The sequence below is a fragment of the Pyxicephalus adspersus genome, chromosome 12 (genome assembly GCF_032062135.1).
Source record: "Pyxicephalus adspersus chromosome 12, UCB_Pads_2.0, whole genome shotgun sequence".
Lineage (NCBI taxonomy): Eukaryota > Metazoa > Chordata > Amphibia > Anura > Pyxicephalidae > Pyxicephalus > Pyxicephalus adspersus.
This window is the reverse complement of record NC_092869.1, coordinates 47,983,022-47,998,576: the sequence shown is the minus strand read 5'-3', so window position 1 is coordinate 47,998,576 and position 15,555 is coordinate 47,983,022. Positions and strand designations below refer to the sequence as shown.

Genomic DNA, 15,555 nt, shown 5'->3' with positions numbered 1-15,555 from the left:
TTAATACTTTCTGAGTTCACAGTGTTAAACATATAGCCACCCCTTTAGTACAGTAATATAAAAATTTTATGGAAGAAAGCAAAGAGAGGGGTTATAAGGCTGCTCTTGTGTTGTATTCAGCAAATATTGGTTTACAACATGATATTATACAGCAACACATATTTGTTAGTATCCATCTCCCATTGTGTAATAATGGGATAGATACTGCTGAACTGAACATAAATAACCTATGCTAGGTATTGGTATTCAAAGATATATCTTAGGTAATAGGAAGGAACGTCTCATTACCAGAAAAAGGTCCTGGAGGTCCAGGAAGAGGCGGACAGTATCTACGCCATCTGTACCATCTTGAGTTTAAAAACCTTCAAAAACAAAGCCATGAGATCACAATATGAATAAACAAAGCCATGTGATCACAATATGAATAATGTCATGACATCAAAATTTCAAAAGTAAAATGGAATCGCCCCATTTGGGATCCAGCCAGCAATAAAAACCCTACAGAGGTTGTATCTCCTTCTGCCTGCTCTGACATTGAAGAATTGCTTTGGTTGGATGTCTGCTTTGTACATTGAGGAATCTAGAGCTCAGAAAATGTTATTTTGGAGGGGGGGGGGATTTACAACGAGCAGCAAGTCCCCAAACTCCTGTCTATTGGAAATCATAGCGGGGTCGGTGCACATTGAGGGGCTTTCAGAGCATTATGAGTATTACAGCAGACTAGTTTTACAGGCCTCCATGGTGTCTCTTACACCATTGCTCTGTTTTTAGCAAAAAGGGAAAAAAAAAGTAACAGAAACCTTTTTATTAAAACCACCTGCCATGCATTGTTAGAGGACATTGATGCTGTCAAATAACTTAGCCTCTTAAGCCAAAACAAGTCATTAAGTAGACGGTGAATTAGAGAGTTAGACATGGTCGATAGGAGCCCTCGATGATCAATTGGTCTTTTCCTCTGATAAAAAAAATTTAAAAAAAAATTTCCAAAAAAGTTCCTTGGACGACCTTTTGAATCTCTCGACCCGGAGTCACTCACTGAATCTAATTAAGGCTGAAGAATAGCAGGCACCGCTTAGTGCTGAAAGGACATCGCTAGATCTATCCATTAATAATTCTCCGGTGCACTGCGCATTGTAATTGTCAGCTTGCAATTTACAGTAATCCTTGGACGCAAAAAAAAGAAAAGCAGCTGATTTGAAATTCATACAAGCAGTTGAAAGAGAGAAAAACAAGGTCTATGCAGGGTCGGAGGGCACATTGCGTTAGCGTGTACGCTGAGTGACAGACGTTTTAGTACTAGCAAGGGACCGAATTTTAAGAGGTCACCAAAAACTTTTGGCTCTGGCCCCCTATGACAAACAATGAACTTTCCATATATTTATTTGCCATGTCTTTGTTTTTACAGCGAGCGTTATAAATGAGTTAAATGACGTTGCAGAGGTCTGCACATTGTCAGCGCAGGTTATAAGTCACTATTAAACCCCGTCACTTCAGCCCCAACCCGGTCTAGGCAAGGAAGGCTAAGAGTTATTTGCATTCTGCATGTCATAAAAAATCATATCCTCTTACCCAAGGCTTGTTTCTTTATTAAACGCAGCCACAGGAGTATTGGACTCTGGCAAAATAAGCTTCTCTGTAGAACGAAGCAACTGTGAACCAAACCCACAGTTTCAAAAAAAAAAAATCTAAAAAGAAAAAAATATTGAATAACAAATGGTCCCAGTTGTACGAATCTGGGCTTTAACTCAAGAAACACATATTACTTTTAAATAAGATTAGCCGTTATATTTTGCTGCTTAAGTTTAAACTTCTCATGTCATTCTCAAAGTCCGACCTAATGCTGTTTTTCTCCAAGATATTTTAGACAAATGAAAAAACCTCAAATAGATTGGGCTCCAAACAAAAGATTTCCTGCAGCTCAGTGATAATGTTCTGCGTTCGGAGAAAGGGTTTTCTTTTTTTTTTTTTCCGTCTTTGTTATTTCGACGTTACGGCCGGCTTTTGAGTATTGTGGGGTTTTGTTGTAGGAGATTGTAGAAGGGTTTTAATGGGTTTTCCCTTGGTTGTAGTTGGGGTGTTTTTATGAAGGAGCTAGTAAAAGGTAAAAATACAAGCTGACTTACATTAAGGACTAATAACTTTCACAAATATGTATGTAAAAGTTTCCGTAGCAAATAAATGGCTTGACTGACGCGTTTGTATTGATTGCTGCGTCTCTTTCTTTTTTACAGTAGACTTAAAACGGAACTTCAGTTCCACTTTTAAGTTTCCAAATTGCCATCATAAATGAAACCAAGCTGACCTCTGGCATCAACCTTCATGAGGGTCTAGTACAGGGGTGCCCACACTTTTTTGGCTAGTGAGCTACTTTTAAAATGACCAAGTCAAAATGATCTACCAACAATAAAAACTTGGACTTAACTCCTGTGAGCGGTAGAGTTTATTTTGAAAGGCAGGGCTCCGCAATCTACTCACGTTACCTTTGAGATCTACTGGTAGATTGGGCACCCCTGGTCTAGTAACTAATATGTTTTATATGGTGGGTCCATGAATGGTAAACTATGTTTATTCATAAGCATTTATTACCTTTCATGGATCGATGGACCTGACTCTAGGAAAAAGCCATCATCCAGATCCCGGGCTGAGATGGCAACTCAGGAATGACTGAGCCATGTAAATTTTGGTAACCATAGTTCTGGCTATGGTTACCTAAATTTTCATGCTCTGTGATTTGCTATAAAGTTACAATAAAACAATTTGATCATCAGGGAGGAGGAGACTGAAGCAATGCTACTGATGCCGCTATCTCAGCCTAAGGCAGCCACTGGGTTGGAGCTCAAGGATGGCATTTTACCAATAATGGAAGCTTGTGGAATGGCATGAATTTGTTTATAAAGTTGAAAAATCTTTTGGAATTATTTTTTTGGAAAGGCCTACAACCTTATATACAACTAAAGAAAAAATTGATGAGGAATCACCATCTCTCCCAACTGTGTCTTCCGAGCAATAGGCAATGTCAATAACCAACAAGGAATGGCTGAAGGCTGACCGGTCCGTGATGTTCTCTGCAAAAGATAAAATGTGTTTGGGGTTTCCAAGGCATGAGAATTACCTCCATTTATATTGCTAGTTTAAGGTTATTTACCATAACAGAAAGGTATTTAGAGTCAACAAGAAAAAACATTTATTGAACTGTTGGCACTATAAAGAAAAATTGCCAACCTTTCTAAAGGAAAAAAGCCCAACCAATGCAGCAAGTATGGTGTGGACCATTTATATCCCAGACTAATCAAGCTTCTTAAAGGTTATTTTAGTCTCATGACTGTAATTTTTAAATTCTATTGAACTCTATTGAGCTTATACTGATGTGTTAACATTGTGAAATGAGTCTTTTGTATGGGATTTCCAATCACAACTGAATGAAAGGGTGATAGCAGTAAAGTGGTCATAGATAACCAATTATATAGCCCATCATGCTCCATGCAAGTGAGAGATCACAAAATCTTGGAAACAAGTCTGCTTTTACCAGGAGCAATCTACTATATAGCCAAAATTGTGCACATTCAACCAAACACCGACACAATATGGCCAATAATATGCAACAATCAGGTGTTTTCAGGGTCTTGTTAACGATATGGCAATGACTGTGTGGACAATGATGCTCTAGTGGTAACAGGTTCAATAAAGACCAATTTGGGTCCCCTGTGTACAGCTCCATGGTTTGACCGGTCCGGTGTGGGGGGAACTCAAATACCCTGACCTCACTCTACTGAACCCTTTTGGGGATAAACCTAGCTCAGGCCTATTCATCCAATATCGGCATCTGACCTCACGCATTTTGGGCTGAAAGCACACAAATTGCCCCAAATATACTCCAAAATCTTAAAGCATCATATGCCCATAAACATTTTTCTTTTTTAAATCATTTGCAGGGGTATGTCACATGGTGGCTTTTATTCTTTAGGATGTCCCAGAGATTCCATTTGCAGGATTTCTCACTCACTGGTCAGTTTCTGCCACTGTTCTGATTCACCAACTTTCCCTGTAATAATGGATTCCAGCCGGGGAATCACTCATCATAGCTGTAGACCTGGAAGCTGAGAGTCTTATGAAGCTGAAATGATTTCTTACCAAGATTTGCTTTACAGATCGCTACGAAGAAAAATGCAGGTTGGAGCTTCACTTTCACTGATTGCACCCTTGCTCCAGCTCACGGATTCTGCAGCCCATAGGACATATATTACATGTTATATATTACATATATTATATGGTATATATTACCACACATCTGCATGCATGAAGTCACAAGTGAACATACATGCACACTGGTATTAGGTGTTTTACATATGTGGATGGTGTTTTAAAGTTCAGTGGTGTAGTTTGGATTTTTTTTTCTTCTAACTTCTAACATATATCAATAGTAAATTCACATGAAAGACTTTTCTGCATTCCTAATTGAAAATAAATTGCATGACAGCACAGGTGGAGACACCAGAATGGGGAAGCAGTGGATGCGCTCTTATCTGCAGCAGATATGATGGACAGCTTTGGGCACAGGTAGAAGAAATGAGTCGTATTTTAGTTTTTTCATTTCAGTTTATGTATATTGATGTATATTAACCTGTGCTTTATAGATGTTTGCCCTTGTCTTACCTTAGGTATTCATGGATACTGATCCATTTATTGTATAACCTCCATCTATTTGGATGGATAAGAGGGTTATATTACATGCCCAGGTGTAAGTTTCTATCGTGATGGATATAGAAAATTGTATTTATATAGATTATTGAAGAATTCTTTTATTGTATTTAGTATTTTATAAATGGAATTTTGCATTTGAGGTCTGACGAAGCAAGTTTTTCTCTGTGAAACATATCAGCGGCTGGCTTTATGGACGATTAGAGTCAACAACAATCTATTTCAGACTAATTGATGCTGTGTATATACTTTTTTTATACTATTTTTTTGGCTTTTATAGTTGTATTGATGTTAATTAAAAATTGATGGTTTAACAAATTGATAATTTTCCCTTAATTACTTTGTATTCCTGGGGAAGATTTGATTGTATTGTGGATTGATCAAGGACTACAGGAGATGAAGAAAAAGTTAACTACAATGGTAGACTCAATTTAACAAGTTTAATGTGCATTTTGAGGATGCTAACGTAGTTTATTGTCAATTTTAACATAAAAAGGAAATGTGGATCAATAAAGGATCAATGTGGATCAATAAAGAGCACCATACCAACAGTTCTAGAGTCAGGAAGAATGCAGACTAACGCGTTTTAGAGCACCAAACCATACCTCCTTCAAGGCTTACACTGCTGTGGAAGGGTGCAAAAAATATATCAGTGGACATAAAATCTACACTAATCAGTTAATAGTTCATATTCCAATGTAATTTTTGGAAGCTGTAAGCATTTAAAGTACAACTAGATGGCCATTGCAGCTTGATAAATTAGTCAGCTTCTACGCATTTTTTTTCTGTAAAACTAAAATATTTAGAGCAGTGAAATGCATAATACACCAAAACCAATGCTGGCTGAAGCCAGGTCTAGGAAAGATGCATGAGGTCACTGCACCATGCATACCGCGCTTTTCCTCACTGACTAAGCCTGTATGTGACACTAGCCACATGTAATCCCGAAATGTGATAACACGATGTCTGCAGTATTTTCCATGTCAGGGCTCTGAAATTTACTGGCACAGAGAAGCCATAACAGGGGTTTGTTTGCCTGTGTCTGATTTTTCATCCAACTCCAGCCAAAAAAGGAGGATGGAGGCGGCGCATATTCTCTCAAGCTATTAAAGCTGGTTTGTTAGCATGCTTGTCTCAAGTTACTGAGTTTAAACTCAGACCAGGTCATATCTGGGGAAAAAAAAGTGATGAGAGAAAGTTTTCTGAACCACAATACAATGTATGTGGGTATGCCATACAGGACCAATAATAGAGGAGCCAATTGTGCACGCCCTACAGGATCATCATTATTGTGCATGCCATCTAGGACCAATAGTAGAGGTCCCAGTTGTGTAGGTCGCTGCAGTGGTCTGCACATTAAACATTCCTAACAGCCAGTAAGAATGAACCTTAAAATCTTAGGTGTCACCTGTTCAGGTGTTTCTTGTAAGGAATTTTCAAAGTGGACCCTATACTGAGGGATGATTTAAGCTGCCATTGCTGAACTCTATAGACTGCTGATTACCTGGATGTATAGCTGATCTTTTGGTGTCAGCAGTCTCAGTCACACACCTGAAACAAGCATGCATACAAATGTGCATCAATTAGCTGAATTCCAGGGCTGTGTCTGGATCAGTGGCTTGGAATACACTAAAGGGTGAGGATTAGAACCCCCAACACATGCAAGCTGTAATTTTTTGGACTGATCAGCACTTGATAAAAAGTACAATGTTAGATCAGCTTTAAAGCCGCACTATAGTCCTGCAAACACACACAAGCAGGCAGGAGTTGTGTAACAGAAGGTACAGGTGAGGTGACTTCTCCATAAAATTATTTTTTGCTGCCTGCTCACAATCATTCATAGAAAACACCAAGGTGAGCATGTGTAGGTCAAGGTTGGATGCCACTGTTGTATGCCACAAAATGCTGGACATGGGATGGAATTAAATAATTCCGGCCTGGCCAATCAAGACAGTTGAAAATTCAACACTTGGAAGAAGACTTGGAAAGAACTGCAGTAGTGACAAAGCAGGGACAGGTAAGTAAATAAAAAAAAAAAAATCAGTCAGGTAAGTTTATTTTATTGCGGAAGGGACCTCACTTGTTGCTTCTGCAATAAAGAATTTGTCTGGTCACAATTTATTTAAAAGGTTTAGTTCTGCTTTAATAGAAAATATATATTAAAATGCTAAGCAGTGCCATCATTCAAGCTGAGCTGCACATTTTGTGGACCACAGAATACTCCTCATCCTGAAATCTTACCTTGCTTTATGTCTTAGTCTTTAACCAATAGCTCTGGTTTTGATGCCGTCCTTCTTGCCGACATTTTGATCATTACAGGTCCAACAGCCACCCACAGGTCCTGCTTTGTAGGTGATGTTGGGTGCCAACCCACATTTTGGCACTGGAGGGCTAAAGGTTAAAGTATAAAGGTGCGTACACACTTCCAATTTTTATCGTTCCAATCGAACGACTAACGATCGATTGGGCAAAAAATCGTTCGTAAAAAAGTAACCAACGACGCCGACGAACGAAGAAAGTCGCTGGAAACGAACGACCGGACCGGCGGATCGGATTGGACGACGATCGTTGAACATCGTTCGTGTGTATGGTCGTTCGTTGATCGTCCATGTTCAGAGCATGAGTGATGAATGAACGTCCGTTCACTTTCCTGTCGTGCACATAGTTCCTCTATCGCTTAAACGATCGTATCTATTGTGTGTACAATATCTACGAATGATCGTGTCGTTATCTCTATGTGCAGTATCGGTGCTATACGATCGTTCATATATATCGTGCAGGAACGTTCGTCGTTCGTTTTCCGACGATAATAATTGGAAGTGTGTACGTAGCTTTACTCTACCAGACTCACCACCTTGATAAAATAGGGATTATACCCTGCACATACCGAGTGTAGAAAGGACATTTTACTTATTTGACCAGCCCAGAGTTCTCCTCTAACACCAATTACAATATCAATCCCATAGAAGCGATTCTGTAATGAGAAAATAGGGACAGACAACTTTTTCAACAACCAGAACATAACTTTATTGAAGATATATTCAGCTACAGTTATTACAAAAAAAACTATTAAAGGTATTTGTGATCCATAAGGTGCAGACTGCATATTCCTGCAGTATGATTTTACAGTATGAAAAGTCATTTGAGACAGCTGCAGCATGTGACAATAACAATTTAATGTCCAGATTCCACTTACAAGCGCTCTGCCCCCGACTACCCCCTCTCCACCTCCAAACACTATGTACAATAGGACTGCCTGCAAATTTTCAATGTCTTGCTTGCAAACTTTTCACGCTCAGGTTGACGCAGCAGTGGAAAAATTAGGCAAGTGCACAGATTGGCTAGCCTGTGGACAATTGTACAAAAGTTTCATAGATACTTTAAAAAAAAGAAAAACTGCAAATAATTTTTTTATTCTTGTATCCAGGAAAGTGTCTGGGAAAGAAGAAAGTGGTTTCCAGAAAAAGGAGAGAGGGAGGGGGGTTATAGCATTTTTCATGCAATCATCTCACCAAGACGAACAACATTCTATGAAACTTTTAAAACAATCCCCAATACAAAGCAAATTACACCCACAACACGCGACGTGGTAAGACAGCATAGCAGAGAAAAACAGCACTGTGATGTTGTTGCTTCAACGCTTTGAGGGAAACTATAGTTGCTCTGTAAACATAACTTATGCGAGTGCATGGATGAAGACGTATTTGATATTCTGCAGGATCTGCTTCCTAATGCTGATAAGTGGTTGAGCTTTATTAATACTTTCCTTTAAGTCTAGGTCAGTCCTGTCTCACAGATAACAAAACCCTCCATTGTGTCCCCCATACATACGAGGCCCGCTTTTAACTATTTGGGATCAGGGAGGGCATTATTGCAAAAAGGGACAGGCAAAGGCTATTCGGCAATAAGCATTCTTATCATGCCGGCATCCCCTGCATGCATACATGGGAGTTGCATCATCCTGGCCAATCAAGATGGCTGAAGAATTAATGAGTAGGAGGAAGATGACGTTGCAAGTGTCAGAACAATGACAAGCGAGTATAAAAAAGCATTTGGTTCTGCTTTAGGAGTTAGGCTCTAAACCCACAATACTCACCTGCCCCGCTTACCTTGCAGGGCGCGGCTATCTTCTCTTCCTGTAGATTTGTCATCTTGATTGGTCGGGATGACATAATTGCAGTACAGGTGTGCAGGAGTTTGCTCATTCCCACATCACCCAGAGCAAGTCGGGATTCCTGGCAGAACTGACTCTGCACATGGGCAGCTCAGCTTTTTTTTGACAGTAACCTAGCCATCAGGCAAGTAGAAGGAACATCGCCTGTTACCGGCCTGATCATGGATTCTTTAAGTATTTCTGCATTAATGCCAAATATTCTTCTGAATCTGTCATTTCCCAGTGTGACCAGTCCCCAGCCCTTCTCTGTGGCTCTTCCCGATAGAGAGGAGAGAGAAGGTCAAAGTCAAGGTTGACAAATGGCACCACAAGCATGGCACTGGGTATCCGATACACCCAGAAACCTGGTGGATGCAGAAGACTCTCTGGCAGCAGAAGTTGTTCAGCAAAGTTTTTGCTCTTCCTGCCAACCCCTAAATCAATAGAGGATGGGGAGGGGAAGTCAGGGCTGGTAGATGGAACCACAAGTATGGCACTGGGTATCCAATACACCCAGAAACCTGGCAGCTGCAGAGAAAAAATAATAATAGGTTCTTCTATTGTTGTGTAAAAAATATAAGCTGAACTAAATGCAGATATGCAATACACATTGATATATTCATATATATCCCAGTCATATAACTATTAGCTAACCTGGCACTGCAGTCTCTAGTGCAGCATCACCTGGGCATTGCTGCATGCAAATGTTGAGCTATAATAAAAAGAGGAAGCACATAAAATTTTACAAAGATAACTCAATATATTTCATTGGCACTTTAGTTTCCCTTAAATGGCATTGTGCAACGCAACACAGGCAAAGGAAAAAAAAGGGGGAATAATAATGTAGTTTGCCCACAGTTTATAATACAAGGTTAGGATAAGAAAGGAATGAAAAGGCATGACGGATGATAGGAGGACAGGATAGACAGAATCATCGGCTTCATAGCGAGCCGCGGCTAAATCATACAGAACATACGTTAAGCGATTGTTTGCTGTGCAAGAACATGATACGATGCAGGCAACACAAATCCGGTCCTATTTTTTCAGATCAAAATGACAGCAAAATCTAAACCATAATATTTCCCTCTCCCTGTTAAGCATAGAGTCATTCTTGAAATGAGGTAAAGCACGGTACCAAGTGCAATGCTTATTTTTGTGCTACATAAAAACAGCAAATGAGAAAAAAAAACAAAACAAAAAAAAAAGCGTTCAAAACACATACACACACATATGCAGCATAGTTAGGTCCAATACAGTATTGTAAATTGGAGATTTAGCTGGAAAATATACAAGGTTTCATACTCTTTACAGGCGCTGTGCCCGTCCGGGCCATCTGGGGTCGCCGCTGTGGCTACTGAGGGGCTACCATATAGCTTCGCATTGAAACTTTATTAAGACTGGACAAAGGCAGAGGGGTTCCTACACTCCGCTGGCTGAAGGTTCCACCAAGCTGAGGTTTAGAGGAGAAACAACATTTCAGACTGAGGTTCTGGTTTAAAGTTTTTGGGGTGCACAAAAAAAAAAAATCTATGAGGCAAAAGAAGGGGTGCTATTAGCTCTAGTGGGCAGAAGAGGTTCTACGGAATGCAATTTAAAAGGGAATTTCTTTAATACCTAAATGATTAACATTTAAAAAAATCCTTGTTTGTGTATAGATTGTATACAAATCAGCCCATTGGGGGGCCGCCACAGGAATTTATTACATATGAACGATCTTCCTTCAGCAACTGTGCAAGTCGCCAGGCTGTATCTGACTTGCATAAAAGACAACAGAAATGAATGAGTGCATATTAGCAGCAATGAAATACACTGTGTCCTAGCTGAGTGATATCTGTCATAGCACTGCATATCAAATACAAATATCACCGATAATCAAATACTGCATTACTGCCGATACCCTGCAACCTGCCGGCGGCCACTTCCTGCCTGCCCATTGACGGATTCATTTCTCATGAAGATCGTCATGTTGGTGACAACTGTGGCTGACTAATGTGTTTACAAGGCCCCTCGTAGTCTCCACTACAAATGCTGAGTTGGGAGACTGGAGAGAGCGTTGTCACCTAATAACAGGAAGTGGCTGAACAAGGGTGTTCATGGCAGGTATTTAAAAATAAATTACTTTTTAAATCCCATCATGTTAAACTTATTTTATTTGCCCCTTATATTGTCTGCTAAATATACTATTACATATGTTTTTGTTATATCTGTTTAATAAGTTTTAAAGAAATACCTGTTGATCCAACCAGAAATTGTGTGCAAGGGAAGAGGTATGGATGGGGGGCTGCAGAGGCCGGGCAAGGAAGAGCTATGGGGATAAGAAGTGGGGAAGGGGATTTGGGATGAGCCTGCATTCTTTGTAATACATCATATATAGGCAGGGCTGACACCACACTCTTCAGAACCACATAATATCTGCTGATCAACAGGTAATTATCTATAATTGCAGCATGTTAAGAGATAAAACATTGGGAGAATTGTGCATGTATTGCAGAGATCTTTTATTTCGCCTCGATGCTCAATTGATGAGATTTTAGTGATTGGGTTCACATATGCTTCAAGCAAGCATGCCGACCATACACATGACCATAGAGGTAGTATTTACAGATCTGTGTATGGAATAGGTAAAACACTGAACAGAAAGCAGAGCACAAATGCCAAAGTCATAATAAAAAATGCCTTTCGGGTAAAAAGGTTACTGAAAGTCTCCCTTTAAAAAGAATGCAGGTTGGCGTCTGCGATAAAATCTACTAAATGAAATGCAGCAAACTACGATAGATGCGTCCTTAAAGGAGACATGCACACAGCAAGCTATGAAGACAACAGTAGGTTGCTTTCATTTTTCAGTTCTAGAATTAAAGTAAAAAAACTTCTGAAATGTTTGAAGTTTATATTTAGAACTGAAATGCCTAAAAATTGCATCGTCTTGTTTTATCAGACGCTACCTGTGTATAACAATTACGTTATTTCATAAACTATTCCCAAAACACTGAACAGACGTCAATTATACACACCAGGCCTGATTAAATCAAGAGAAGATAGACTATCATGGGAGAACATGGGTGATCCAGCAAACCTGGTATAGGTGTAATATAACATCTGATTTTAGAAAATCCATTCCAGGTGCATAAATTGGGCCCATTGGGTGACCTTCCTTTGTATAGTGCCATTTTGTTAGGGGTACAGAAAATTAGGATATGTCATTTTTGCATCTAGATTCTTCACGCTACATTTCGGAGTAATAATGACCCAAAAAAAAAAAAGTAAGACTTGCTGTTAAATATATAAATAGCAGTATATTTCATGTAAGGTGTTCTTGATAAAAGGTTGACTACTAAAACTTTTTGTTAAAAATACTCTCGGTTGGTATTCTTGGAAATGTGACACGTTTGACCTGAGTTTTAGGACGATCATAAATGCAAAATGAAATGAAAAAAATAAAAAAAGCTGCGTATAAATAAAGAGAAAAAACATTCAATGTCTTGATATCAGTAGTGCTCGGTGACCGGATCTTTTACACTAGACAGAAGCAGAGAAATAATTAACACGCACGGGAAGCAGACGACGGCGGGCAGAGGTCTCGCCAAAATGTGTCTGCAATGTATTTTGTGACAACATATGGAAAGCATGTACGGGCAGTAATGTCATCGCCAATGTAAAACTATTCTGGGTGGCATTAGAAGAATTACCAAGAGCTTCTTTTCCTAAAAACCCCAGGGACCGATAGCTGGAAATGAATGAATTCGGTAGCCATTTCAAATAAAATAGAAACACTGCAATGTGAATTTTTTTGGGGTGCACCAGGCAGGGAAAATAATAAAACTGGTGGATTAAGGGCCCATTCTTGCCGGTCAGTCCTGATGATTTTGATTATGTCTTGCACGTTCTGTAACTTTTTAAAGTTACAATCAGGCCAGGTCATTGCAGAAAGGCAGGCAACGTCTACAATATTCCTTCCTACCTGTCCGATCGCTCCGGATTGGCTGTCCGGATACCCGGCAAACCAGGCTTCCAGTGCCAGGAATGAATGAACTCCCACATACCTGGGCGGGAGATACATCACCCGAGGCCTAAGATCGTCGGCAGGAAGAGAAGGAAGATGGTGACACCCTGCGAGGGAACAGGTAAAGTTTAGTCCCGCTTTGGTGCAAGTTATGTCAAGGCATCCTATTCAAATACAAGGAATGTTAACACATCGGAATAGTCAAAAACTGCTCATAGCCTTTTACCCCAATGCAGCACACAATATACGCAACCATGCTTTGAGGTCCGATTAAACAATTGGTTATTGAATCAGAGTGCCAATGACCAGAAAAGATGGTGCAACACAAGAGGTAACATTTTATGTTCACGCATGTGTTAACCCTTAATGAACAGGTGCGAATGGGCCCTAATCGCAAACATTTATCCTACTCGGTACCCATAAATTCAAACAGAATTCTTTTGCATGTAATTCCTAACAATGATTTTCTTTTGAGGGTTCACGACTTAGTGTAAGTAGTTGAAACAAACTTTTCTGAAAGTGTGGGTGAGGGGGGGCATTGCAATTTTTTCTCTATTTTTCTTCTTTAAGAAATGAGTTAAAGAGGTAATATAGTTACAGTGCAAATAAAATACGCATTTCAAGCATAATACAAAAAACCCATAACAAAACAGCACCGAGACAAAAATGAAGAAAGCATGCAGAGGTGGGGAAGGAAAAAAAAATGAGGTAATCAAAGTGAACACTGCCTACATGAACCAATCGCAGAAAAGTTATTCTACACCCGAAAAAAAAAAAAAAAACACAACTTAATCACAGATCAACAAATTCAGCAGTCTCACCCACATCACAAAACTTTTTTTTTTCTTTTTTGAAAACAGAACCCCAGGTGGTATGTGACAAGGAAATAAACAGCAAAAAAAAAAAGAAGGTGCTAATTTCGTTACTGATTAAAACAGAAATCCTGCAGCATATTTTACATGTGATATGTCATACGTTACGAAGACAAAAAAGCGCCCAAAGCTTCTCCACATTACGCAGCCTTCAATGAAATCATTTTTTGTCCTTTCTATAGAAACACTCAGTCGCCACCCAGGCTCACCGAAGGTATAATGATGAAATAATTTAAAGTCACAGCCTTTAGAACATATTGGGGGAAAAACAAAAAAAACAAGATTAATAGTTACTGCATGCATGTTGTGTGGAGTCAAGGTCAGACCTGTTGGGATGAATGATAGGGTGAATGATGAGGGTGATATTCCTGTCTATAAGGCAGTAGAATTTTGTTAAATAGTAACTTTGTGGCATAAAATTGTCCTTCTGATTATTAACATTCATCCTTTTTTTATACAAAGTTATAGTTACTCCTTGACACAAAACTGTGTCCCCATAAGTGCAAAAATGTTTGAATTTTTCCTTTTTTTTTGCATGAAACCCTGGACAAAAAAATAAAATAAATAAATGGTAAGAGCGCCCCACTGGATCTGGTTATATCAGCTTATAAAGCGGCTCTAAGGGAGAAAAAAAAAGTGAATGGGATAAAAATACTGAATCATAATTCTATTCACAAGTAGAATTCTTTTCCAGCCTGTATTAAAAAAAATTGTGGATTTGGAAAAAAAAAATTGTCCATAATGGGGTTTGCAATTGACATGGGCTATAGTACTACGACGCGCTCGGTTATCAATCCGAGACACGTTTTCATCGTTACTTGCGCCTGTAATTTGCTCCTCTCAACGCCAGTAGGTAAGTTATCCCCGGTATGTTACACTCGCCGGATGGACTTCTCACATTGATGAATCCTTTTCTCAGCTGGATACGACCTGAGGTTGATTTGCTTTGAGGCTTCGAAGGGCCCTTCTGGCAGCGGCAGATTTGGCAATTCTGTAGCTCCGGCCGACCCCTTTAAATTTTCCTTTGCCTACGACTTCCACAGTGACACGGACTTTGCCGTCGTAGGTTCTTTCCGCGGGGCTGTGGGGGAAAAATAAAGTTACGATTTTGCTACTTTTTCAGCCAAAAGAAACTGGAGTGACTAATAATCAATTTACATAAAAAGCTAAAAAATGGTTCTTTATTCTTATTTCACACACATTTATTCTGTCAGCAAACACCGGTGGGCATTTGATGATTTTAATGTATTTTTAAGGTTCAAGCTGTGTCATAAGGGAGGAGGGGTAGAGGGGAGAATAACATATCTAAACCAAAAGAAGAAACATGTACAAATGTATTGCTGCATCGGTTTTGTTTTTTTTGTTTCATTGTTTTTAAACCGTAATTAAATGGCACCAACATAATACGTAGCGCTGTACAATAAATTGGGGTTGTAAATGACAGAAAGACAGTGACACAAGAGGAGAGGACACTGACCAGAAGAGCTTACAATCTAAGATCTGGGGTTCCAATCAATAACATTTTCTGCACTATGGAGAAGCAGCATGACGTTTATTCAGACGGACAGAAATAGCTTGTTTTTAGGGAGCGGTTGATCTTTACAAATATTTCTGTGACTGGTCCCCTTTCAGGAGCCACAACACCAGGGATTTCATAGGTAACACAAGAAAACTTAGAATACAGTTGGCAGTATTACTGGGAAGAGAACCTGTCTATTTATTAACAGACACTGGGGAACGGGGAACATTCCCCTCCATGTCATTACCAGGGACACCATTAGGCTTGTAAAGTTCTGGCAGGGTCAGATGCTCTGAGGAACATTTTGCAGGCT

The 15,555-nt window shown here is 39.5% G+C and overlaps 1 protein-coding gene across 1 annotated transcript in view; it reads right to left on the bottom strand.

The window, feature by feature from the left end:
• Positions 1–7,700: 7,700 nt before the first annotated feature.
• Positions 7,701–15,555, bottom strand: part of DICER1 (dicer 1, ribonuclease III) — a 25,358-nt gene continuing 17,503 nt past the window's right edge. The window contains 1 exon segment of the mRNA XM_072428537.1: positions 7,701–14,804. Within this exon segment, the coding sequence (XP_072284638.1) occupies positions 14,639–14,804 (166 nt within the window). The 3' untranslated portion in view covers positions 7,701–14,638.